Raw genomic sequence first — 24,497 nt, forward strand, 5'->3', positions numbered from 1 at the left:
GTGGAAAGACCTAGGTTTAAATTCAAGTTCTGCTATTTATTAACTCTAGGATTTGAGCAAGTTACCTAGCCTGGCTAAACATGATTCTTTGTCTAGAATATTCTTTGCAGGGTTACTGTGAGGACAAAATGAGATCATGTCTAAAAAAGTACATGATGGTTGCTCAATAAATATTATTTTCTATCTCCGCTCTCCCCCAGCCCCCACCCCAAGTGTGCTACTGTTCCTTTAACACTTTGGCTCAAGTGTGGACAAAAACATCTTCTCTTGGTTCTCCTTAGCACATGTGAGACAGACTGACACTTTACTAATTGCTAAGGGAAAAACAAAAGGTAATTAAATACAGAACAGTGGCAGTATAAAGCAGCCTGGCTTCCCCAGAACAGGGTTTAGTTTCCATCATAGTTATTTATTTTTCAGACTCAAAGGCCCTATTATATTCCAAATGGGGTCCTAAAGAGAAAGAGAATTCTACAGAGCAAACTCTTTTACTCATTCATCTCTTCATTCATCCATTCATTCAGTAAAACCTGGTTGTGTGCTAGTTAGCATGGAATTGGTGCAAACCACCTGGCCTCTGGGCCATACAGCATTGTAGATAGATGGCAAAACCTTAGCTCAGAGAGAGAAAACAAACAGCAGAAACTAATAGCAATACAAGGAAATGAGGGTAAAATTGTGGTCTTCAAGCTAGGAAGGTGGAGTTGCCAGGTTTTAAGGGGGGAAAAATCAGGATACCTGGTTAAATTTTGAAAAATAGCCCTGTCATATTCTTGCAATTTTTTGGAAAAAAAGCTCAAATCAGGATGCTCAGGATGTCCTAACAAAGTCAATATATGATGCAAGTCAAAAAATAGACATGTCTTGTCAATACAGGATGCCTGGCAAACTTGCCCCAAGGGGAAGGGCCCATAATTAAAGGCCAAGGTCTACCCATTAACATGACATTTGAGAGGAGCTTGGATGAAGGGAGGAGCCTTCAATCACTGGCAGACTTGCTGCATGCAGAGGGACTAGGGACAGATCACGTGGAGGACTGGAGGGGCTGGAGCACAGTGAGGAAGGGGGTACTAGGTCCCAGACTTGGAGCTGGCAGGGCCAAAACAGAACATCAGCAGGATGGGAAAGAAGAAGAAACCTGAAGGACCAAGAAGGAGCTCAGGGAACAGCTCAGTTACCCCCTGAAAAGGGGTGGTACTCAAAAGTATTTAGCAGCTGGGAAGCAGGCACCAGAGCAATCAGAAAGGGTGCATCCTGGACTCCCTCTGCCATGCCAGGCATTAACTCTTCAGTTGTTGGACCATAAGGGGGTCCAGGAGGTCCTGGAGAGGGTCTAAGATGGCCAGGGTGCCGGTGGGAGGGGTGTGGTTATTCAGGGGGCTAAGAGCAGAACTATTTACTCCTGGGGAAAAAAAGTATTTCAGTATTTTAACAGCTAGCATAGCTGTTTCACTGTGTCCCACAGAATGGCAGACCTGCCCCAATCAGTTCTCAGAAGGGGCAACGTACCCACGAGGCTAAGGAAAAGGCTCTGGCACTTATTCTGAGCCCTGATGGTTGTAGCCTGGTCCTTCTGACTATTAAACATCTGTAGAGGACGGTTGAGCTGACTTTGTGACAGGCATCTGGTATTTTTTGGAGCTAGGGGAGAGGGTGGGATAGAGACCAGACCAAGCACACATTATACCTGTATCACCTATCTCACATTGATCTCTCCATTTGGTGAGGATGAAAGCAACATCTCCTGGACTAGAAGCTCCAGGAGGAAAGAGACTAAGATAAGTAAACACTACGATAATATCAGGTAAATTGGGGTAATAACATCACTGTGGAAGAGTTTAAGCAATTTGAAGGTCACTTGTTTACTCATCATGCATTCATTTTTAGCACCTACCATGTGCCACACACTGTGCTTTACCCTAGGATAATAATAATTAAAAGTGTTTTTTGGTTTTTGTTTTTTGTTTTGCTGTACGCGGGCCTCTCAGTGTCGTGGCCTCTCCTGTTGCGGAGCACAGGCTCCGGACACGCAGGCTCAGCGGCCATGGCTCACGGGCCCAGCTGCTCGGCGGCATGTGGGATCTTCCCGGACCGGGGCACGAACCCATGTCCCCTGTATCGGCAGGCAGACTCTCAACCACTGCGCCACCAGGGAAGCCCCAAAAGTATTTTTAAAGTAATTTATTTAAATATTAAAATATTAAAATATTACTATACTATAATACTAAAATACAAAAAAAGTATTTTGTTTTTTTAAAATGTGGTTGATATAAAACAGACATACTGATTTTTGAATCCCACTCAAAATATTGACTATATATATATATATATATATATATATATACCCATACATACATATATGCTAAAGAATAAACTCTGTTAAAAAAACGAACAAACTTTATTTTACAAGATTCCAAAGTGAGCCATACTCATCTTCCTTGGGAAGCACTTTGTATTGCCTTGCTTGACAACAAAAAGAGGAGCCAGTATAACCATCAATCTGAAGTTATAACAAGTATCATCTTTCCTACAGACAGGAAAACAGACAAAATTAATTCCCTTTTGGTCCTGTGATTATTGCAATGTTTACTCTGACTTACTCTTTGTGATAAGAATGAGAACTCCATGGCACAGAATTTAAATGCATGAAGGCTTGCTACGTGTTTTTTTCTACTTTGTTCACCATGCTCTAGATTTGTAAATATGTACAATTTTCTGGGCATGGGGCTGTTCCCTGGGAGTTTAGCTACCAACACAAGCCACGACATACGTCTTTACCTCAAATTAGAGATAAAACATGTATGGGCAAAAATTTTGACAGCCAAATAAATTAACTTGAAAGAAATTATTTGCTGAGTAGGTATTAAGATTTTTATTCATGGTCTATACATTTAGATATATGCTTTTCTTGGACAGTAATGATGTCTATTTCTTTAACAGATTATGTAGTAAAAGGAAACCACATAACTTATTCAAATGAGGATAATCTGTAGAGTGAAAGGGGAGTTATTAATAATTATACGAGGACAACAACAACAAAAGCAGATGCTAACTTGCATTTATTGAATGCTTCCATTGTACACTTCTATGCTCTGCACTTGAAACACGTCTTCATTTAATATTCAAAAACTCTCTGTGAAGGATATTATTAGACCCACTTTACAGATGAGCTGGCTGAGATTTAGACAGTTAAGACAGCTGTTAAGTGGCAGAATCAGGACTTGAACCCAGGTTCATATGACTCTAGAAAACCTCACCTTAAAGAAAAAAGAAAAAAAAACCCACACCTTCTAGCAAAGGAGAAAAACTCGTAAACAAACAGTAACAGTGCAGGATGATAAGAGCTCTGACAGAGGAAAATGCAAGGTACATAGGAACAAAAAGGTGAGCCCCTGGTCCAGACTGGGGATCTTAAGAACAGCTCCTCAACACATCCCAAAGGTGGCATTTGAGCTGGGCCTTAATTCTAAATGATTCTCAAATCATTCCAAAACAACTAAGTCAGCAACTATATACACTGACTAATTTCCTTAAATATACCAGAGGCAAAGCATTTAAGAAATGATTACACCATTGGAGAATTTCAACAAATTGCCAACAAGACAGGGTAATAGGAAAAACATAAATCTCAGTGAACATCTCAAAAGTGTAATGGGGCACCTGGTAAACATCCCAATTATGTATTATCATATATCCTGTCATGGTGATCGATGCTACAGAATATAATTTCACTGAAATACTATCTGTCTTGTCAATAAGACAAGTGGTAGCTGCCATCTGATGGCTGTGTACTGCCCCAATCCTAAAGGAAAAGGAGTGGATGCTAATTCCTAGGAATGGTAAGAATGGCATAAGGCACTGAGAAATAAGTAGTAAATGAAGGGCTCACCTTAAAGTGCTGCTCTTGGGTTCAGACTGTTTTCCCATTCACCAGCAGCGGATAGCCTTAAAAATAGAGTAAGTGGTAGAAGGGGTTGATTGCTGTCAATAACTCCCAGGTACGGGGATGGCAGGACAGAGCAGAATGAGCACCAGCCTAGGTCTCCACGGCTGCACTTCTCATCCCAGCTCTCTTACTGCATCGCAGTGTGATCTTGGGCAAGTTCCCTAACCTCTCTGGATCTGTTCCACCTCTATAAAAAAGAATTCAGTACCAGGAATTCATCATCTGACATCCTTTCCATCTCTAAACAATGAGTATCTCACCAGGCTAAATTCAGGGTTAGTATTAGAAGAGCCATTCACCTAAGAAAGAAACTAGAAAACCTTTGGTTCTGTGCCTAAAGATGCTCCACATAGAGGTATCGTACTCTTTGGAAGACTATGTTTAATGACAAAGGATTAGCTTTCCACGTTTTTCCTCACAAGACTTACCAAGGCAAAATGACGTCTTCTCTGATTTTTTACCTGGTTTCACATCCTTTTCAATATTAAATGAAATTATGTGACATGCTCACCACAAGACCTGGCACTTATTAAATGGCTCCTTATAAATATTACTTCTTCTGCTTTCCCTAAAGGTTTTGGGTGTCTAATATTCAATTGCCTTGCTGGATTTGTGTTTTATAAGTAGAGTTTTTTTTTTAATGTGATAAGGTTTTTTTTGGTTTTTCTTTTTTTGTTTGTTTGTTTTTATTTGGCTGTGCCGGGTCTTAGTTGTGGCACACGGGATCTTTAGTTGTGGCATGAGGGCTCTTAGTTGCAGCATGCAGGATCTAGTTCCCTGACCAGGGATCGAACCCAGGTCCCCTGCATTGGGAGCCTGGAGTCTCAACCAGTGTACCACCAGGGAAGTCCCTAAGTAAAGATTTTCTAGTCCCTGGTTGATACATGGAAACTGTTCCTCGTCAGACATCTCCACTTGGCTAAAGAGACCAACTGTGTTGCTGACTCTCAGAGTCTCAGCTGACTCTCAGCATTTCCAACATTGTCTCCTATAAGACTCAAATAAATAGCACTCTATTATCCATTCCTGAGTCCCCAGAATTTTGAGAAATAGAACGAGGGGTATATCAGAAGGAATCCCACATGTCCCCCTTATTACTGAAAGAGGCTAAACTGAAACACAGCGTGGTGTGAAAAACAACACTGGCCTACTAACTCCTCTCCCAAATTAGGTGGACACCCACTGAGGCAGAGGTTGGGCTCCCACTAGAAAGGAGGAAGAGCAGTGGAGGAATGTTCTCTGTGGGCAAGTCCATGTCTAAGGAAGGAAGGGCAGAGCCAGGTCAAGCAGACCCAGCATTTCCTTCCAAGTTTACAATCAGGTAAAACCCTTCATCATCCCAAGGGTGGAGCAGTAAAGATTTCCAGAGAGGCTAGGACAGCTCTTAAGGAAAATCCCTCCATATGAAAACTGGGAATGGGAAAAAGGCGTTCTCATTCATGAAAGACTGTCCATCCAGAACATTATGGAAGAAATAAATGAAGAAACAAACTAAAAACCAGTCTCGGTTACACTAGGGAGAAAGAGTAGAAGCAGATCCAGGCAACTGAAGCCCTAACCTGACCACACAGAAGCAGTCAAGATAATCAGATCTCCATTTCAAAATCTCAAAATTTCTAAATGTGTGCCCTTCACTTCCAAAGAGAAGGGAGGCTCAGGTCCTGACCATTTTGAGGAGCATGGCTGGGGTTAATTTGCTGTGGCCAGCAAAATGGAGGGAGTTGTATGAAGGGAAACGATGTCCTCTGGGATTGATCACTTGGCTGAAAAATTACTTGACCAAACACAAGCAGGGTGGCAGCCCCACTGCCCAGAAGGGGGCCAGCTGCTAATTACAACGCCTCTCTGGAGAAGCGCTTCCAACAGTATTTCTGAGTTGTTAGTTGATTAGGTTTCAGTTAAATCGATAAAGCCTTTAGAGTTAACTATCTAGAAGATATTGCTCCACAATTATAATGCACAGAAAAGTGTTTATTATCAGCTTTCTCTTGTTTGGGCTTAATTATTTAAGTACTTGAGATTCAGTGGCTGTCTTCCTGCTGCCCCAGAAACAATCTGAGAGGGAAACTGGCAAACATTTCAAAGAAACCAGGTCTATTTCTAATGGACAAATGAATCAAATGAAAAATGGGCTTTTTCTCAATTATATTCAGGAGGAGCACAATTATTCAATAAATCAATGTGCATTTAGCTTAGGACAGTAAAAGCCACAATGTATTGAGTGCTTACCATGTGTTAGGTTTGAGCTAAGTGCTCTGCCAACACTATCTTATTTAATCTTTATAATTTCCCTGAAAGATAAGTAGTATTATGCCCATTTTCAGATGTGAAAACATGTCAAGTCAGTAAGAGAAAGAGACAGGATTCAAATTCAGATCTGTTGGTGTTATGGGTTGAATTGTGTCCCCCACCAAAACTCACATATTCAAGTTCTAACCCCTGTACCTCAGAATGTGACCTTATTTGGTAACGGTCATTGCAGATATAACTAGTGAAGTTAAGATGAGGCCATACTGGAGTAGGGCGGGTCCCTAATCCCATATGTCTGGTGTCCTTATAAAAAGGGGAGATTTGGACACAGATGCACACAGAAATAATGATATGTGAAGATGAAGGCGGAGATCAGGGGGATACTCTACAAACCAAGGAACTCCAAAGATTGCCAGCAAATCACCAGAAGCTAGGGGAGAAATATGGAACAGTATCTTGCTCACAGCCCTTGGAAAGAACCAAATCTGCTGATTTTGGACTTCTAGCCTCCAGAACTAAGAGACAATAAATTTCTGTTAAGTCGCCTGGTTTGTGGTACTTTGTTATGGCAGCTCTAGCAAACTAATATAGTTGGGTCCCCAAAATCTGTGCCTTTCTGCTGGGTCATGCTAGAGGTCTAGGTGGGCAGAGTTTCTTGCTGTTCTTGAACCAACCCATCTGGTTAGACACCCTGGACGAAGCTTTACTGCAGTTTGGACTGAGATTGTAGAGGTAATCTCTGACAACATGTCTAGTGTGGCTTCTTTCCCGCCTTCCCCTGGCTTGACTAGGTCTCCACCTGTCTTAGTGTTTCTGAGAAATCAATATTGCCTCACTCTTTGAGTTAGCAGACCATGTGTTATTCACTCGTTCACTAAAAAAATACTGAGCTCCTTCTTTGTTCCCACTAGTCTCTCATGGAGTTCACAGTCTAGCAGAGGAGCACAATGTCAAGAAAATTATCACACTGGAAATTATGACAGCTATACAAAAAATGCTTGTCTTAGAGACCCCTACCAAAATTGAGACTGATCTCTGTTCCAAGCTTTACTTTGATTCTTTTTAAAAATAAGATAGGTATGTCAGAACACCAAGAAACAGAGGCCAAAGAAAACTTAATTGTTTTATTTATTCGGTATTCAAGGCAATGATAAGCAATATTTGGCAATTATCTGCAAATTTTCTCAAATTTAATAAAACTATAAACCTGTATATCCAAGAAGCTCACTGAAACCCAAGTAGGAAAAACCCAAAGAAAATCACACTAAGGCACATCATAAATAAGCATAAATTCAGCAAGGCAGACTGAAAATTTATGATAAAGATAAAAATCTTTACAGCAGTCAAAGGGAAACAAGACACATTACATAGAGAGGATAAATATATAAGACTGCAAAATCCTTATCAGAAACAATGCAAATAAAGAATATAAAGTGCTGAAACAAAACCACCAACAGACTTCCTAACCTAGAATTCTATAACTAGAAAAAATTCCTTCAAAAATAAAGTTGAATTAGGACATTTTTAGTAAATTTAAGATTGACAGAACGTATTGCCAGATAATATGCATGACAAAGAATTTTAAAGAATGTTCATTAAGCAGAAGAAAAATAATATGTGTTGAAAAAGGTAATATATGAGTAAATATAAAAGACTTTTCTAATTTTTTAAGTGTTTAAAAAATATAATTGCCTATTTAGAACAAAGATAACAACAATGTATTGAGGGTAGAATAATGTTGAAGTAAAATAAATAACAATTGCACAGAGGATGAAGGTGGAGGAAAATGAAATGTTACAAGATACATACTTTAATTATGTGTGAAGTGGAATATTACTGAGATAAAGTATGTATTTTAAACTTGAGAACAAACAAACAAATAAAGCAAGCTGATAAGCCAATTGTGGAAATAAAACAAATACTAAAAAATAACTAATTCAAAAGAAGACAGGAAAAATGGAAAAACAAAAAATAAATGAGACAAATAACAATATGATGACCATAAACCCACGATTATCAAAAGTATATTAGGGCTTCCCTGGTGGCACAGTGGTTGAGAGTCCACCTGACGATGCAGGGGACACGGGTTCGTGCCCTGGTCCGGGAAGACCCCACATGACACAGAGCAGCTGGACCCTGTGAGCCATGGCCGCTGAGCCTGTGCGTCCGGAGCCTGTGCTCCGCAACGGGAGAGGACACAACAGTAAGAGGCCCACGTACCGCAAAAAAAAAAAAAAAAAAAAGTATATTAAACATAAAGATTTTGAGCACTCCAATTAAAAGGCAAAGATTATCAGACCAGATTTGTTTAAAGGCAAGACTCAACTATATGCTGCCCATATGAAATGCACTTTAAATACAAAGACACAGGATGGGAAAAGATATATTTGAAAACACTAATCATACAGTTAGAGTGACTATATTAATACCAGCTGAAATAGAGCTCAGGAGAAGGAATATTACCATGCCTAAAGAGGAACATTTCATAAAATAAAATGGTCAATTCAGCAAAAATATGAAAAAATACAAAATGTACATGCACCTAATAACAGAGCTTCGAAGTGCACAAAGCAAAAACTTATAGCCTTATAAGCCTTAAGGAAGAAATGGATAAAATTATGGTTGGAAATTTCAACATTCTTCTCTCAGTAATCAATAGAACAAGCAGACAGAAAAATGAGAAAGTATATAAAAGAGTCAAACAACACTATCAGGTTAAATTCATCAATACCCTTAGAACATTTCACCCCAAAACAGCTGAATGCACATTCTTTACAAATGCACACAAATGTTCAACAAAACAATCCATAGGCTGGGATATAACATGTATCTCAAAAGGTTTAAAATGATAGAAATTACATAAAGTGTGTTTTCTAAGCAAAATGGAATAATCAATAACCAAAAAGTCATGAAAATCCCTCCAAATATGGAAATTAAACAACATGCTTCCAAATGACCCATGGGTCACAGAAGAAAGCAAGAGAGAAATTAGAAAATATATTTAACTGAATAATGAAAACTCAACATGAATTAAGATTTGGGGATGAATCTAAAGCAACACTTACAGGGAAATTTGTAGCTTTAAATGGTTTGTTTGTTTGTTTGTTTTGCTGTGCCATGCAGCATGAGGGATCTTAGTTCGACAACCAGAGATCAAACATGTGCCCCCTGCATTGGGAGCACAGAGTCTTAATGACTGGACCACCAGGGAAGTCCCTTAAATGCTTATATTAAGGTAATCCTCTGTGACATTTTTTCTAATTGAAGTATAGTTGCTGTATGATATTAAAGAAGTTTCAGGTGTACAATATAGTGATTCACAAGTTTTAAAGGTTATACTCCACTTATAAAATATTGGCCATATTCCCTGTGTTGTACAATATGTCCTTGTAGGTTATTTTATACCTAATAGTTTGTACCTCTTATTCCCCTACCCCTATATTGCCCCTCCCCTCTTCCCTCTCCCCACTGGTAACCACTAATGTGTTCTCTATATCTGTGAGTCTGCTTCTTTTTTTATTATATTCACTAGTTTGTTGTATTTTTTAGATCCCACAAATAAGTGATGTCATATAGTATTTGTCTTTCTCCGTCTGATTTTTTTCACTTAGCATAATGCCCTCCAAGTCCATCCATGTTACTGCAAATGGCAAAATTTTGTTCTTTTTGTGGCTGAGTGGTATTCCATTGTGTGTGTGTGTATGCCACATCTTTATCCATTCGCCTGTTGATGGACACTTAGGTTGCTTCCATATCTTGGCAATTGTAAATTGCCAACATAGGGGTGCATGTATCTTTTGAATTAGTGTTTTTGTCTTTTTCAGATATATACCCTGTGACATTTTAATCCTTAAAAAATTATATGAGGATTTCTGACCTGTACTGTGTTTCTCTTTTGTCAAAGAGTGCTTGCTGAAGCTGAATGTGATGGTGGAGTTCGGGGAGCAGGTTTACTTCAGTTCAGTTTGACTGGGTCAAAGTCCATGACAGTTAAAATACTTTGGGTGTCTAATTGTTTGCTTCCCAGCCTAGGATGAAGTCAGTAGTTTTTGCTTCCTTTTCTGTTGTTGGAGAGCAATCTGCTGCAGTAGCTGTGAGCTAACCAACATCATCATCACAGTGGAGAAAGAGGAATGTGGTCTCTGCAAAAGCATCAACACGACGTGGTGTGCGGGCTACTGCTACACCCAGGTAGGTACTTTGCTTTGAAGGAAGTGAGAGTGCTGAGGGTCTGGATGAGGCAGGCTTCATTTATTCCCACTCTGTCAATATTTTGTCTCTTCTGAATAACAGCCACGAGTCCTTTAGTCAACACTGTCTGTGTTGTGATTGAGGTAAATTACCATGATACCATTTAGATGTTTGGGTTTGGATTTAATTTGGGTAAAACAAATTTGGGACAGCTCAGACTGATGTAAATGAATGCTTCAGTAATGTGCCAACTCTGCATTTTAAAAGAGCATTTTTCTGCTAGCTTTACCTATTGAGGGATAAACATGGGCATGAGTACATATCTATATTTAATCATGGAATATTGCCAATAGTCTTAAAAAGCCAATTGCAATAATAAAAGGCATACCTCTGCAACAAGGAGAGTAATAACATTCATTTTAAAGCCAAATAAAAACTGCAAGCAGCCAATTATAAAATCATTTTATTGGCCCATCTTTAATACAGTACCAACAAGCAGCCTGAGAGCAATCAATCCCTGTAGATTAGAACCAAAATGAATCATCAAACCCACACCTTTCTTTATGCTGTTAAGAAAATTAAGGAATACAGGTATTAAACCATTTGTCTACAGTTTCACAGTTTATTCAAAATAAACCAGTTAAAGGCGAAAGTGTTTCTTTGCCATTTTTCTGTTGTACCTGGCTGTGCAGAAGTCTGATAAACTGAAATTGAAATTGGCTGCTTTTTAATGAAAATACTTTGTTTGATATTAAATGAATTGATCAATAAAACTCAACTTACTGCACTTTGGGTGAGATATAGACCCAGTGGCCAGCTAGGGAAATGAATTAACCCCCAGTCCCCTTTCTCCCTCAAAGCCAATTATTTTCTCATTGGGCAAGTAGAAGAGTGAAATATATTTGGCCTGATTTAGATGTTCTGATAATGAAACTGTTATCATATACTTTTGGATTAAGTATCCGAAAGTTATCATATACTTTTGGATTAAGAACCCCACAAAGGTACAGAATTTAAGGCAGTGGCAAGGAAGAACCTAAAAGGCAATAGAATATCCAGAATCCAATATGAGATTTCCCAAACACTTTAGGCAAAATATCAATAACTTAACTTACGGCTCTTATTCCTCTCTTAAATATACACAGAAAAGAGTACTTGGAAATATTTTTCTTTCCAAGTGCTATGTTTTTACCAGTCCTTAATATAGCTTAAGATTACAAGGTACAAAAAAAAAAAAAAAAAAAAAAAAACCCATCCTTAAATTGCTAAGGTCATATCTTCTAAAGATAACCTTTATCTTTACATGTTTTTACGCCATACAAATTCAAAGGTTTTATAGAGTTTTAGAAATATTAAATATGTGGGTACTCTCATGGTAGAGAGAAAAGAGACAGTTATATTTTCTATAACACTTCCAGGGCAGTTCAGAAAAGCAGTATAAATGTTCCTTTATGAGGTCAAGTTTCCTGTGCTTAAGGATCTTAGAAGCTGATCTTCTGAGAGCAAATATTAGAGCAAGCAGTAGTAATCCCTGTCTCATATTGACTAAGCCAAACAGAAACTTGCAGAATATTGTAACCTAACTCTCTCTCTCTTAAACCACTCAGGATCTAGTGTACAAGGATCCAGCCAAGTCCAACATCCAGAAAACATGTACCTTCAAGGAGCTGAGGTATGAGACGGTCAAAGTGCCTGGCTGTGCTCACCATGCAGACTCCCTGTATACATACCCAGTAGCCTCTGAATGTCACTGTGGCAAGTGTGACAGCGACAGCACTGACTGCACCGTGCGAGGCCTGGGGCCCAGCTACTGCTCGTTCAGTGAAATCAAAGAATAAAGAGCAGTGGACACTCTGAGCGGCCCACCCACGTCCTGAAAGACTAAGACATCCAAGAAGTCTGTGTGTACATGTGCCCAGGCTGCAAACCACTGTGGGAGACCCCACTGATCCCTGCTCTCCTGCATAAGGGAGATCCAGGAATGGAGAGTGCTGGGGCCTGGGGCCTGTCACCACGCAAGCCCATATTCCTAGTTCTGGGCTCTGTCGGTTTCATTCAACTTGAATGCAGCGGCTGTAAGCTGTTTCCCATTTTTAATAGACTTAGAGGTCCTCTAGAGCAACCCTGTCATTTTACAGATGAGAAAACCTAGACTTAGGAGAAGGAAGTCTCAAGATGATGGAGTAGGAGAACTAAATGGAACACAATCTCCTGTAAGATATATGGCCTGCAAGAGCAGAGCCGGTATCACTTTAGTGTCATGGAGCAGGTACCTAACTCTATGTCTAATTGTTTCATTATTAAGAGGAGAGTCAGGAAGGTAAGGATACTAAATCAAGACTATCCACTTTATTGCCAGCCTATGCAGGTGCTACAACAGTTCCACCTCGCCTGTGTTTTCTGGAAGAGAAGTTGTTGACTGAGAAGGTGGGAGCAGGTGTGGGAGGGTGGTAAGCTGGGAAACAGTGAGACCATTCACAATTTGCAGTCTTAAAAACCAAATCTTAATTTTTATTTCAAATTTGAATTAAGAGCCAAGACGAGAACTATGAATTTGGGTCTGTGGAAATTCAATTGCAAGATCAACAAATATCCTTTCCTAACTTGCTAGCCCCTATGTACTTTGCCACTTAAATAAATTTGTTCAAGAACTTCCAGCCTTCTCAAAGCTCCCCCTCAGGCAATAGGGCATATCATCTGTCACTCATTGCTGTGCTACCTGTACCAGAAATCTCCTCCATTGCTGGGATGGGAACCTTGAAGTCCACGTGACAGCACGTTAGGCAACTTAACAGGCTACATTTAACTTACTTGCCAATTAACTTTTCAGAGAAATAGTTCTCTTAAAAAGAGTTAGCAGTCTAGAGAGAATAGCTGTATTTTCTGGGCTCTCTCTACATTTGCTTTATCACTTGACTACATGTTCTCCCAAATCTATGATTTCTTTCAAAAGGGTGCACTCTGAAAATGCTTCATGGCTTAAATTACTTTTAAAGATAATAACTCTTTTTTTTTACCTGAATGTTGAAACATACTTAAAAATCAAAAATGTTGTCTAACAAAGGCACAACTTTGGATTTTTCCATGCTCTTGAACTACTTGCTCATGACACATACATGTGTATTTTCATAATGTAAGTGGTAACATTACTAGAAATCTATTTTTAAATGCTTCTATAAATATCACCTGTGCTTACTGTTCATTTGGGAATATCCATAAGAATTTTGCTGGATTTTAGTGTTCTTTTTTTCCTTAAAATAGACCTTCTGTCATTTCTTGTATCATCACTTTCTTAATTTATTCCTACTCTTAACCCCCAGTCTACACTAAAATTGATTTATTCCCAGAAAGCTCTTAGCATGTCTTACCCGTAACTCAGACTCAATGGGAAGTTTTCCTCATAACCTTTGGAATCTAGTTAAGTACTAGAGCTGATATACTTTCCAGCACATGGATATCAAGGATTATTCTTCTCAGGAGATGAAGAAAAATCATTTGACAAAATTCAACATCCTTCATGATAAAAACTCTCAACAAATTGGATATAGAAGGAATGTACCTCAACATAATAAAAGCCATATATGACAAGCCCACAGCTAACTTCATATTCAATGGTGAAAGATTGAAAGCTTTTCCCCTAAGATCAGGAATAAGAGAAGGATGTCTACTCTCACCAGAGAATATTCCAACATTACCAGAAGTCCTAGACATAGCAATCAGGCAAGAAAAAGAAATAAAAGTCTTCCAAATCAGAAAGGAAGAAGTAAAACTGTCTGTGATTGCAGATGACATAATCTCATATGTAGAAAGCACTAGAGACTCCACTCAAAAACTGTGAGAACTAATGAATGAATTCAGCAAAGTTTCAGGATACCAAATCAACGTACAAAAATCAGCTGCATTTCCATATACTAACAACAAAACTATCTGAAAAAGAATTAAAGAAAATAATCACATTCACAATAGCATCAAAAACAATATAATAGCTATGAATAAAGTTAATCAAGGAAATGAAAAATCTGTACAATAAAAAATATAAGACCATGATGAAAGAAACTGAAGAAGACACAAATAAATGGAATAATATCTCATGTTCATGGGTCAGAAGAATTAATATTGTTAAAATATCCAGGGGCTTCCCTGGTGGCACAGTGGTTGGGAGTCTGCCTGCCGATGCAGGGGACACAGGCTTGTGCCCCGGTCCGGGAGGATCTCACATGCTGCGGAGCGGCTGGGCCCATGGGCCATGGCCGCTGGGCCTGCATGTCCAGAGCCTGTGCTCCGTGGCGGGAGAGGCCACAACAGTGAGAGGCCCGCGTACCACAAAAAATAAATAAATAAATAAATAAAATATCCATACTACTCAAAGCCATCTATAGATTCAATGTCAAAATTCATCTTTTATAGAAATAGGAAAAACAATCCTAAAATTTGTATGGAACCACAAAAGACCCTGAATAGCCAACTTGAGGAAGAAGAACAAAGCTAGAGGCATCACAGTTCCTGGTTTCAAACTATACTACAAAGCTACAGTAATTACAACAGTATGATACTGACATTAAAAAGACACACTGACCAATGGAACAGGATCAAGAGCCCAGAAATAAACCTATGCATATATGGTCAACTAGTATTTGACAAGGCAGCCAAGAATACACAGTGGGGTAAAGATAGTCTCTTTATTAAACGATATTGGGAAAACTGGATATCCACATGCAAAATAATGAAACTGGACCACTACTTTACACCACTCACAAACTAACACAAAGTGACTTAAAAACTTGAATGTAAAACCTGGAACCATAAAACTCCTAGAAGAAAATATAGGGGTAAGCTGCATGCATTGGTCTTGGCAGTGATTTTTTTGGATATGATACCTATAGAACAAGCAACAAAAGCAAAAATAAATGGGACTACATTTAACTAAAAATCTTCTGCACAGCAAAAGAATTGATCACCAGTTGAAGAGGCAACCTAGGGAATGGGAAAAAATAGTTGCAAACCACATATCTGATAAGGGGTTAATATCCAAAATATAACTCAATAGCCAAAAAAAAAAAAAATCTTATTTTAAAAATGGGTAAATGACCTAAACAGACATTTTTCCAAGCAAGACACATAAATAGCCAACAGGTACATGAAAAGGTAAAACAGCACTGATCAGCAGAGAAATGCAAATCAAAATCATGATGAGATATCCTTTCACACCTGTTAGAAGGGCTATTATCAAAAAGATAAGAGATAACAAGTGTTGGCCAGTATGTGGAGAAAGAGAACCCACGCACTGTTGGTGGAAATGTAAATTGGTGCAGCCACTATGAAAAACAGTAGAGAGTTTCCTCAAAAAAAATTAAAACTGAACTACCATATGATCCAGCAATTCCAATTCTGGGTATATATGAGAAGGAAATAAAGTCACTATCTCAAAGAGATACCTGCACCCCCATGTTCACTGTAACATTATTTAAAATAGCCAGTACCTTGAAATAACTTAAGTGTCTGTCAGTGGATAAAGAGATAAAGATGATGCGGTATGTACACACAATTGAATATTATTCAGCCATAAAGAAAGAAGGAGATCCCTCCGTTTGTAACAACATGGATGAAACTTGAAGGCATTATGCTAACTGAAATAAGTCAGAGGAAGGCAAATACTGTATGATCTCACTTACATGTGGAATCTAAAATAAACCACAAAGAACAGACTGGTGGTTGCCAGGGGCAGGTGGTCAAGGAGGGAGAAATGGGTAAAGGTGGTCCAAGGATACAAAGCTCCAGTTATAAGATGATAAGTTCTGGGGATCTAATGTACATCATGGTGACTATTATTAACAATACTGTATTATATACTTGAATGTTGCTAAAAGAGATCTTAAAAGTTCTCACCACAAAAAGTAAATAAATAAAAATAGAAATAAATAAAAAGGTAACTACATGAGGTGACAGATGTGTTGACTAACCTTACTGTGGTAATCATTTCACAATGTATACATATATCAAGTCATCATATTTCACACCTTAAACTTATGTCAATTATATCTTGATAAGGCTGGAAAAAAATTAAAATTAAATTTCTAAAGAAAAATAATTATTCTTCCCAAATGACTTTTTTTTTCCATTCAATTTGAAATTCTTGAATTGAGAATGAGTACATGTTAAAACAATGGGCCTCTCATAATAGTCATCTGCTCTGCTCTTCACGAACAGATGTGATTATACTTTTTGACTGTACACAGATCTAAGAACAAACAAAATGAAAGCTGAATAGAATCACAGAATGGAGAGAGGACTGAAGGCCATCTAGTTCTGTGTTGCCATTTACTGTGTGCTAACACTGGGGCCTGAGATCACATAGGATCAGAATTAGAACCCTGTACCCCTTATTTTTAGTCTCTCTTCAGAATCTCCCATTATGCCATCAAAACACTTTGCCAACCAAACGAGATCATTCAAACAAGGCTATCTGCAAAGTGTAGACTATCACATACATCTATATTCTCTATAACATTTTTATGTCAAGACTAGACGGCAGTTCTGGTGATCAGAAAAAAAAAAGTTAGTAACTCTGTGGATGTAGGGATTCTGTCTGCCTCTGTCTGCCTTTGGGTAAACCCTTGGCACTTAGTAGGTACCATTAGTGGTATAAATGGATTGATTCAAACTGAACCGAGAATCTGTTTGCCTGCAATTTCCATCCAGTTTTCTCTTTTGGAGCCATCCAAAACAAAATTAATCTCTTTTCTGTTTGAACACCATTCAAGTAAGGAGAGCAGCTATGTTCTTGTTTCCAGACTGAAGATTAGCAGTTCATTGAGCTGTTCTTTGAATAATCCAGGGTTCAGACAGACCCTTCCACAATCCTGATCAATGTTCTTTGGTGTGCTAAGGGCCTATATAAAGTATGGGGATTCATAAAGGGCAGAATGGACCCAGACTGAAGACATTAAATAACTGCAGATAACAGATTCAAATGGAAGGTCTTTGAAGACAACAAATGTATTATAATTAGGTCCTGAGCACCTGGCCCATACTAGGCTCCAGCGACTACGTCTAAATGACCTGATCAGAGCATTGTCTTTCTTCTCTCCATCTGAAACCATTAAGACAAACTCTTTTGCCCATTTCAATGGTAAGCATTCTTTTTTGCACTCAGTGTTACTCCCTACCAATGTACTTCAGTTAGCCTACTGAGTTTGAAATTTATATCATTACTTCTCCTATTTCTCTTCACATAAAAAAACAGGAAAACATATTCAAGGCAAGAACTTAAAAGGAGGAGGTGAAAGATCTAAGACCTATCGAGATTATCAATATTTTACCAATATAAACACAGAAACTTTGTTTACATACCATGGGCTGCCCAGACAGGTAGCCAAGGAATCCTGGTCTGAGCAAGCCTGAGTTGCTAATAGGTAGGTAATATAAGATGATTGAGAGCAGAGATGTGAGTTCAAACCCCAGCTTGGCTCCTTTCTGTGTGCTGTTGGTCAAACTATGTAGCCTCTCCGAGCTTGGGTCCTCATTTTCAAAATAGCAATAATATTTATAGGTAACATTTATATGGAAGTTACTGTGAGCCAGGTACGATTTTATAACTAACTCATTTAATCCTTGTATACTCCTCTGAAGTAGGTTTATTACTATCTTTATTTCACAGAAGAAGAAATAAGTTTAGAAAGATTAAATAATTTGCACAAGTCACACAGCCAATAAGTGGTGAAGCTGGGATTGAAACCCAGGCAATCAGCCCCAGAGCTTCTGTTTCCAGCCATTACACCACACTGCCTAGACTCTCATAAGCATGAATTCCAAAATATTCTCTCCTATTGCCATCACTCCCCTCAGCAGCAGAAAGGAAAGAGAGAACCGGGCTGGAACTAAGTTAGGGGGCCTGGATTCCACTCACAGCTCCTCCCTGACTACCTCTGTGACTCTGAGCAAGTTACTTTCTCTGTGTGGGCCTCAGAATCCTCATGTGTAAAATGAAAATGTTCAGGGGTCATGAATTCATGCTTAGAGATGTCCAAAGAATGAATGAGACAAACTAAAGTGTATTCTTTCCATAGAGAAACACTTTGCTTGCATATATAATACATAAATTACGTGAGGACATAAGATGCACTCAATAAAATTGCATCTGTCATTGTCATTTACTTTTCCCTTTCCCTTTCTGCCCGCATACCTTGAGTGTTCAACCTTAGGAAAAGTTAGAAAAGCTACATCTCTCCATTACGCTCACCATTTTCACATTCCAGAGAAAGTTATTAGCATGGAAATAGCCTTGCAGAGCTAAGGCCAGAGGAAGGCCAGGAACCAGCCCATTTCTGAGCCTGTTTAGTCTTCTAACAGCTGACCTCGACCTTCTGGCCGGCTCTGAGCCTGCCACACCAACAGCTCTTCAGACCCAAGGCTGTGAATGTACAGTGTTCTACAAGCAGTCATAACCTCCCAAATCCACTTAATCCCTTAATCCTCACCTCCTAGCATGGCAGGAGCTCGCACTGAACACCTGCCTCTCAGCCTTTACCCAACAGCTTCCACAAAGACCTGAGCCCAGTCCCAGCTACTCTGCTCCAACCTTCTCAAACCCTGAGGTTCCTGCTTTTAGAGGAAACGTTCTAGCGCATAGCTGAAGCTTGCTAATATGTAAGAGGGAAAATCCAAAGTACATTTGGTATTTGGACAAATGTCAAATGTTTTCCCTATGCACCAGATTTAAAATATAAATGGGGGAAGTTAAAAAAAAAAAAAAAAAGCAAATGGCAAGCAAGCAGACTGCTCTGATTCTGGTGCTGCTTCTTCTCCTCCAGTAGAGGATTCTAGAAGGGTAAGTGAGATTCCCACTGTATTCTAGAATGTTGACCTTATTATGCCCTCCCTATTGCCATTACTCCCCACAATAGCAGGAAAGAAGAGAACACTGGGCTGGAAGTCAGTCAGGAGGCCTGGGGTACTCACAGCAACTCCCAGACTATCTCTGTGACCATGGGCAAGTCACTTTCTCTCTCCCAGCCTCGGAATCCTCATCTGTAAAATGCAGATGTCTGCAGGCCACAAATGCATGCTCAGGGAGGCCTAGAGAGAACTGCAATGAGTGAAATAGACTCAGAATCATTCAACAGAGAAACACTTTGCTTGCATGTTAAATACACAATAAGATTCTCCATTTTCATAAAGAAATATGCCAATTTCATTGAGTAAACTTTTAATTTTAGAATAGTTTAAGATTTACAGAGGGCTTCCCTGGTGGCGCAGTGGTTGAGAGTCCGCCTGCCGATGCAGGGGAGGCGGGTTCGTGCCCCGGTCCGAGAAGATCCCACATGCCGCGGAGCGGCTGGACCCGTGAGCCATGGCCGCTGAGCCTGCGCGTCCGGAGCCTGTGCTCCGCAACAGGAGAGGCCACAACAGTGAGAGGCCCGCGCACCGCAAAAAAAAAAAAAAAAAAATTTACAGAGAAGTTGCAAAAATAGTTGAGCTCCAATATACCCTACACCCAGTTTCCCCTTTTGTTAACATCTTACATGAGCATCATACATTTATCACGACTGTTTTTTCTCAGCCTATCTACAAATATGAATACAGAGAAATATATCTCTACTTAGGAAGAACAAAGACAAGTTTGTGTTGATAATTCAGCTTAAATGAGAGATACGGTAGGGAGTAGAGGAAATGATAGGTAACAGGCACAAATCCCAGGAATGGGAGGAGCTGCAGCCCAGATTCAGGGGATGAATGCCACACAGAAATGCAGATCCTGTATTTCTAGATCTCTGGGTTTTATCTTTGTTTTTTGTTTTACAAACAAACCAAAAATCTAGATTTTTATGTCAAACACATCAATTTTTAAAATTTTAAAGGTTGGCTTATTTATTTTCCTTTCTCAAAATACTACACTTGGGCTTCCCTGGTGGCGCAGTGGTTGAGAGTCCGCCTGCCGATGCCGGGGACGCGGGTTCGTGCCCCGGTACGGGAAGATCACATATGCCGCGGAGCAGCTGGGCCCGTGAGCCACAACTACTGAGCCTGTGCATCCGGAGCCTGTGCTCCACAACGGGAGAGGACACAACAGTGAGAGGCCCGCGTACCGCAAAAAAAAAAAAATACTATGCTGGCTGAATAAAACAGATATACTAACTGGATTTGGCCTATGACTTTCAGTTTAGGATCTCTAGTTATATTAGTTTCACTTGGTCAAAGTCAAGTGTTAGCAGGACTGGTTCCTTCTGGAGGCTCTGAGAAGAAGGTCTATTTCCTTTCCTCTTTCAGCTTCCAGTGACAACCTATTTTCCTTGACTTGTGGAGTATTGCTCCATCTCCAAAGCACACGACTCCAATTCTGCCTCTGTCATCACATGGCCTTCTCTGCTGACTCTGACTGTTCCTGCACCTCTCTTATAAGAAGTGTTATGATTACTTCAGGCCCACACACATAATCCAGGATAATCTCCCCACCTCAAGATCCTTAACTTAAGCACATCTGAAAATTCCCTTTGGCCATATAAGGTAACATTCACGGCTTCCAAAAAATTAAGACATGGACATATGCGGGGGGTAAATATCCAGTCTACCACATTAGTTTAGAGGCTTAGTTCCTCTCCAGCTTTTGTATTTAAGGATTCTCTCTCAGATCACTTTCTTAGGATGCCATCTTCTTTCTTATGATTCCATATTCTTGGCCTCCTATCAGAGAAGCCACTTTAGCAAATATTTGGGGGACAGCTGTCATAAGCCCAGCAGTGTGCCAGGGACAAAGGGAAGAAGTAAATACACAAGGACAAATATTCTCTATTTCAAAGATTTCTGATATACTTGGGAAAGCACAAGAATTTACAGAAGGTGCAATATTCTGAAAACTCACTTTATTAGAAAGATTTTCATTAGATCTAGGGGAAAACATTGGAGATACACACATTTTTTTGCAGAAGAATTTTACAAAACTATGTATTATTATCATCAATTTACTGACACTTGACAGAACACCTATTAGTCACCATGTCCACATATGAACTTAATAATCTGTACTAGAGAGGACACAGGCTGTAAAAACACAGGCCCAGGATGAAGGGCCTGAGAAAGGTCAATATCACTGAGATTAAACTCTTGGAGGGGACATGGCCAGAACCACCTTATTCCCCTAAACCAAAATTTATGCCCATCACTACAGCCATAAACTATTAAGCCAGAAGGGCATCTTTTCACTGGAACCCTAAAGCGGACACCTTTTGGAGTATCTGCCCCATATTCCTACATCCTTTCTCTGGGAAATACATCTCCCTGTAACTCATTAAAACGCCTTCTTGGCATATCTTTGCGATCACTGACTCCAGCTGATTGAGCCAGTAGGCACTTGCTGCATACACTTCCATCCCTAGACATTTGGAATTAAAACCAAGAGTTGAGTGGGTTGAGACCTCTAACATAGAAGTCTGGAAGATGAAGAATTATAATTTTTCTCCATCATAGACTGGAGTAGAGAGAACCACTCCACACAAAGAGAGAGCAAGCAAGGCAAGAAACAATCACACACAGAGAAACTAAAGTGATATCCAGAGAAGCCTCACAGCTTTTATGTTTTGCTCCCAGCCACTTCTTTGATTTGGCTGCATTATTGCCTTGAGTTCCAAAAGACAACTCTGTTTCTTTAAATAAATTTCCTGTCTTTCCTTAGGTGAGACCAAGTTGACTTCTGTCATTTGAAACTAAAAAAGCATTACAGTCCCCTGCGAGCTCTCAAAGAGCTTTCCCTGAAGGCTCCCACTCACTGCTGTCTCCGCTGAAAATGTTTCCTACTATTATTGCATTGGGATGCTTGTCCTTCAGGAACTACTTCAGAAGAATTTGGTACCTGGCATCTATAAGATTAGAGAACAGAGGACACCTTAGGCAACACAACTCACACATCACTTCTGCAGAAGTGAAATGTTTGGCCTAATTTCTCAAAATAAAGTCATTTTTGGGGTGGTGAAATTTCTCATGTCCCAGTTGCTAAACGGTTTCATGTAAACTTTGAAAGTTTACAGGAATTTGATCCTCATCCCAGGCGCTGTCCAAATTTTAAGGAATGAAATGAGGTTTGATAGATACCTGTTTAGTGCTTTCACTTATTAAATAAGTATGTTTTGCCATTTATAGAATATTTTCACTCACAGTACCTCATTTGACCCTCACAACAGTCCAGTGAGAAAGATCCTGTATTCCCATTTTAGAGATTTCAGCAGTGTTGAATGATATGACCTAGTGAAATGGCACTGGATTCTGAGGCCCTTAATACTTACTTAGGGTAAGTATTAAATCTAACTAATCCTAATATGCTAATCACGCTGCACAGTAAATGACACATAGTGTTTCAGGAGTGACAAGTCATTTCATCTTACACAGCCACTCCAATCCACTGATACTGGCTACCTACAACACTGTGTTGAGAAGGATTCTGGGAGTGCATCTGGCCTCTGAACAAGGGCTGTGATTGAACAGTGCCACCTGCTGACATGTAAGGGAGAGGACAGTGGCAGCACAGTGCTCAGTATTTCCATCCCTACAGTAAATGCTCTATAAATGTTCGTTGAGTTAAACCCAATTGGCAGACCCAGGACTGAAAACCAAGTCACCTGATTCTGTTTGCTGGTGTTCTTTCCATTACACTAGACAGCACCTTCCCTCTCACCCCTAAATTCTAAACCAGGGGTGAGAAAACTACAGCCCAAAGATCAAATTTGCCCGGCTGCCTGTTTTTGGAAATGAAGTTTTACTGGAACACAGTCAGGCTCATTTGTTTATGTATTGTCTGCACGTGCTTTCCTGCAACAATGACTGAGTTGAGTAGTCTCAACAGAGACCAGGTTGCCCACAAAGACTAAAATATTTACCATCTGTCCCTTTATAGAAAAAGTCTGGCCAATCCCACTCCTAAACCAAATCAAAGAAGTTCAAAGCAGCTCCAAATATATCAATGTTATTCTACCTTTTTTTCTCCACAGAAGAAAATTGCCACCTTTGAGCTTTGGTGACCACATAAGGTACACCTTACCATCATTAACATTCTAAGGTAAAGCAGGCAAGTGTGTACTCCTTATTTGCACATTTATGGATTGGCATTTAGAAAAGAAGTATCCGTAATATGAATTAAGGACTTTAACTATGTGTGCCTGAGGTAATTTATTCATTGAAGAGTAAAAGAAAAGTACACCATAAAATGGTAATAATCAAATTAAAACCTACTGTAAACTCCTATTCACCGAGGATCCAATCAGCCAGAGAGTCATTACTTTTTTTTTTTCCTTTATGGGGAGAGCTACTAAACAAGGATTGGTTAATGAACTTGATGAGGGAAACAGTTTTCAGCATATCCACTCATAAATAAAAGTGACTGATTTTCATAATTACAATACTAAAGCCTTATGAGTCATGTAAAGAAGACTTAGCAATCTTTGTGAGACTTAGGGGACAATATTAAGCTAACCAGTGCTAATGAGCGAAGTTGCCCAAGTTCTGAACACACAGGAGAATAGTACATTGGTTTATCTTTTAACTTGTGGTTTTTATGCAGTATTATAGGAGTTAACCCAAGGAACAGAAAGAAAGAAAATGTATTGAGTTCGTCCTCTCCTTCTCCAACAGATTGTGTGGATCACCAAACTACACAACACAACACTCACCTTGGTGATCATTAAATACTTGTGAGCAATAAGGTAATTTATACATTGCCACCAACTGCAGTGGGAGAAAATGATAATAAAACAAACACAAACATGCAATGCAGTATCAGATATTATGGGGAAAACATTGTGATAGAAACTCTGCTGGGTTGATTAAAAATATGGTGGCTAATAATTCCTCACATCCAAGTATATACATATCACTCCTGAGAAGAAGAAGTGGATCTATTCTCTTCCCCCTTGAATTTGGGCAGGACTTGTGACTTACTCTGACCAATAGAATGCAGCAAAAGTGGCATTCTGAGATTTTCCAACCAGGTCTTAAGAGAACCGTCTCTCCCTCTTGGAATCTAGCTGCTGTGCTGTGAAGAAGCTCAGGCCAAACTCTAGAGTGAGAGAGGCCACGTGGAGGGAAGCCCTGCCAAACAAGAGGCCATCTTGGACATTCCTGCTCC

The 24,497-nt window shown here is 39.5% G+C and overlaps 1 protein-coding gene across 1 annotated transcript in view; it reads left to right on the top strand.

Annotated features, from left to right (window-relative positions):
* LOC114887589 (follitropin subunit beta-like) overlaps positions 1-12,225 on the top strand; it is a 133,175-nt gene extending 120,950 nt beyond the window's left edge. The window contains exons 2-4 of the mRNA XM_029209386.1: positions 10,101-10,144; positions 10,229-10,387; positions 11,995-12,225. Of these exons, the coding sequence (XP_029065219.1) occupies positions 10,101-10,144; positions 10,229-10,387; positions 11,995-12,225 (434 nt within the window). The remainder of the gene's footprint in view (positions 1-10,100; positions 10,145-10,228; positions 10,388-11,994) is intronic.
* Positions 12,226-24,497: the final 12,272 nt, after the last annotated feature.

Source organism: Monodon monoceros, unplaced genomic scaffold (genome assembly GCF_005190385.1).
Source record: "Monodon monoceros isolate NGI ecotype Baffin Bay Population unplaced genomic scaffold, NGI_Narwhal_1 Super_Scaffold_7, whole genome shotgun sequence".
In the NCBI taxonomy this organism is placed as follows: domain Eukaryota; kingdom Metazoa; phylum Chordata; class Mammalia; order Artiodactyla; family Monodontidae; genus Monodon; species Monodon monoceros.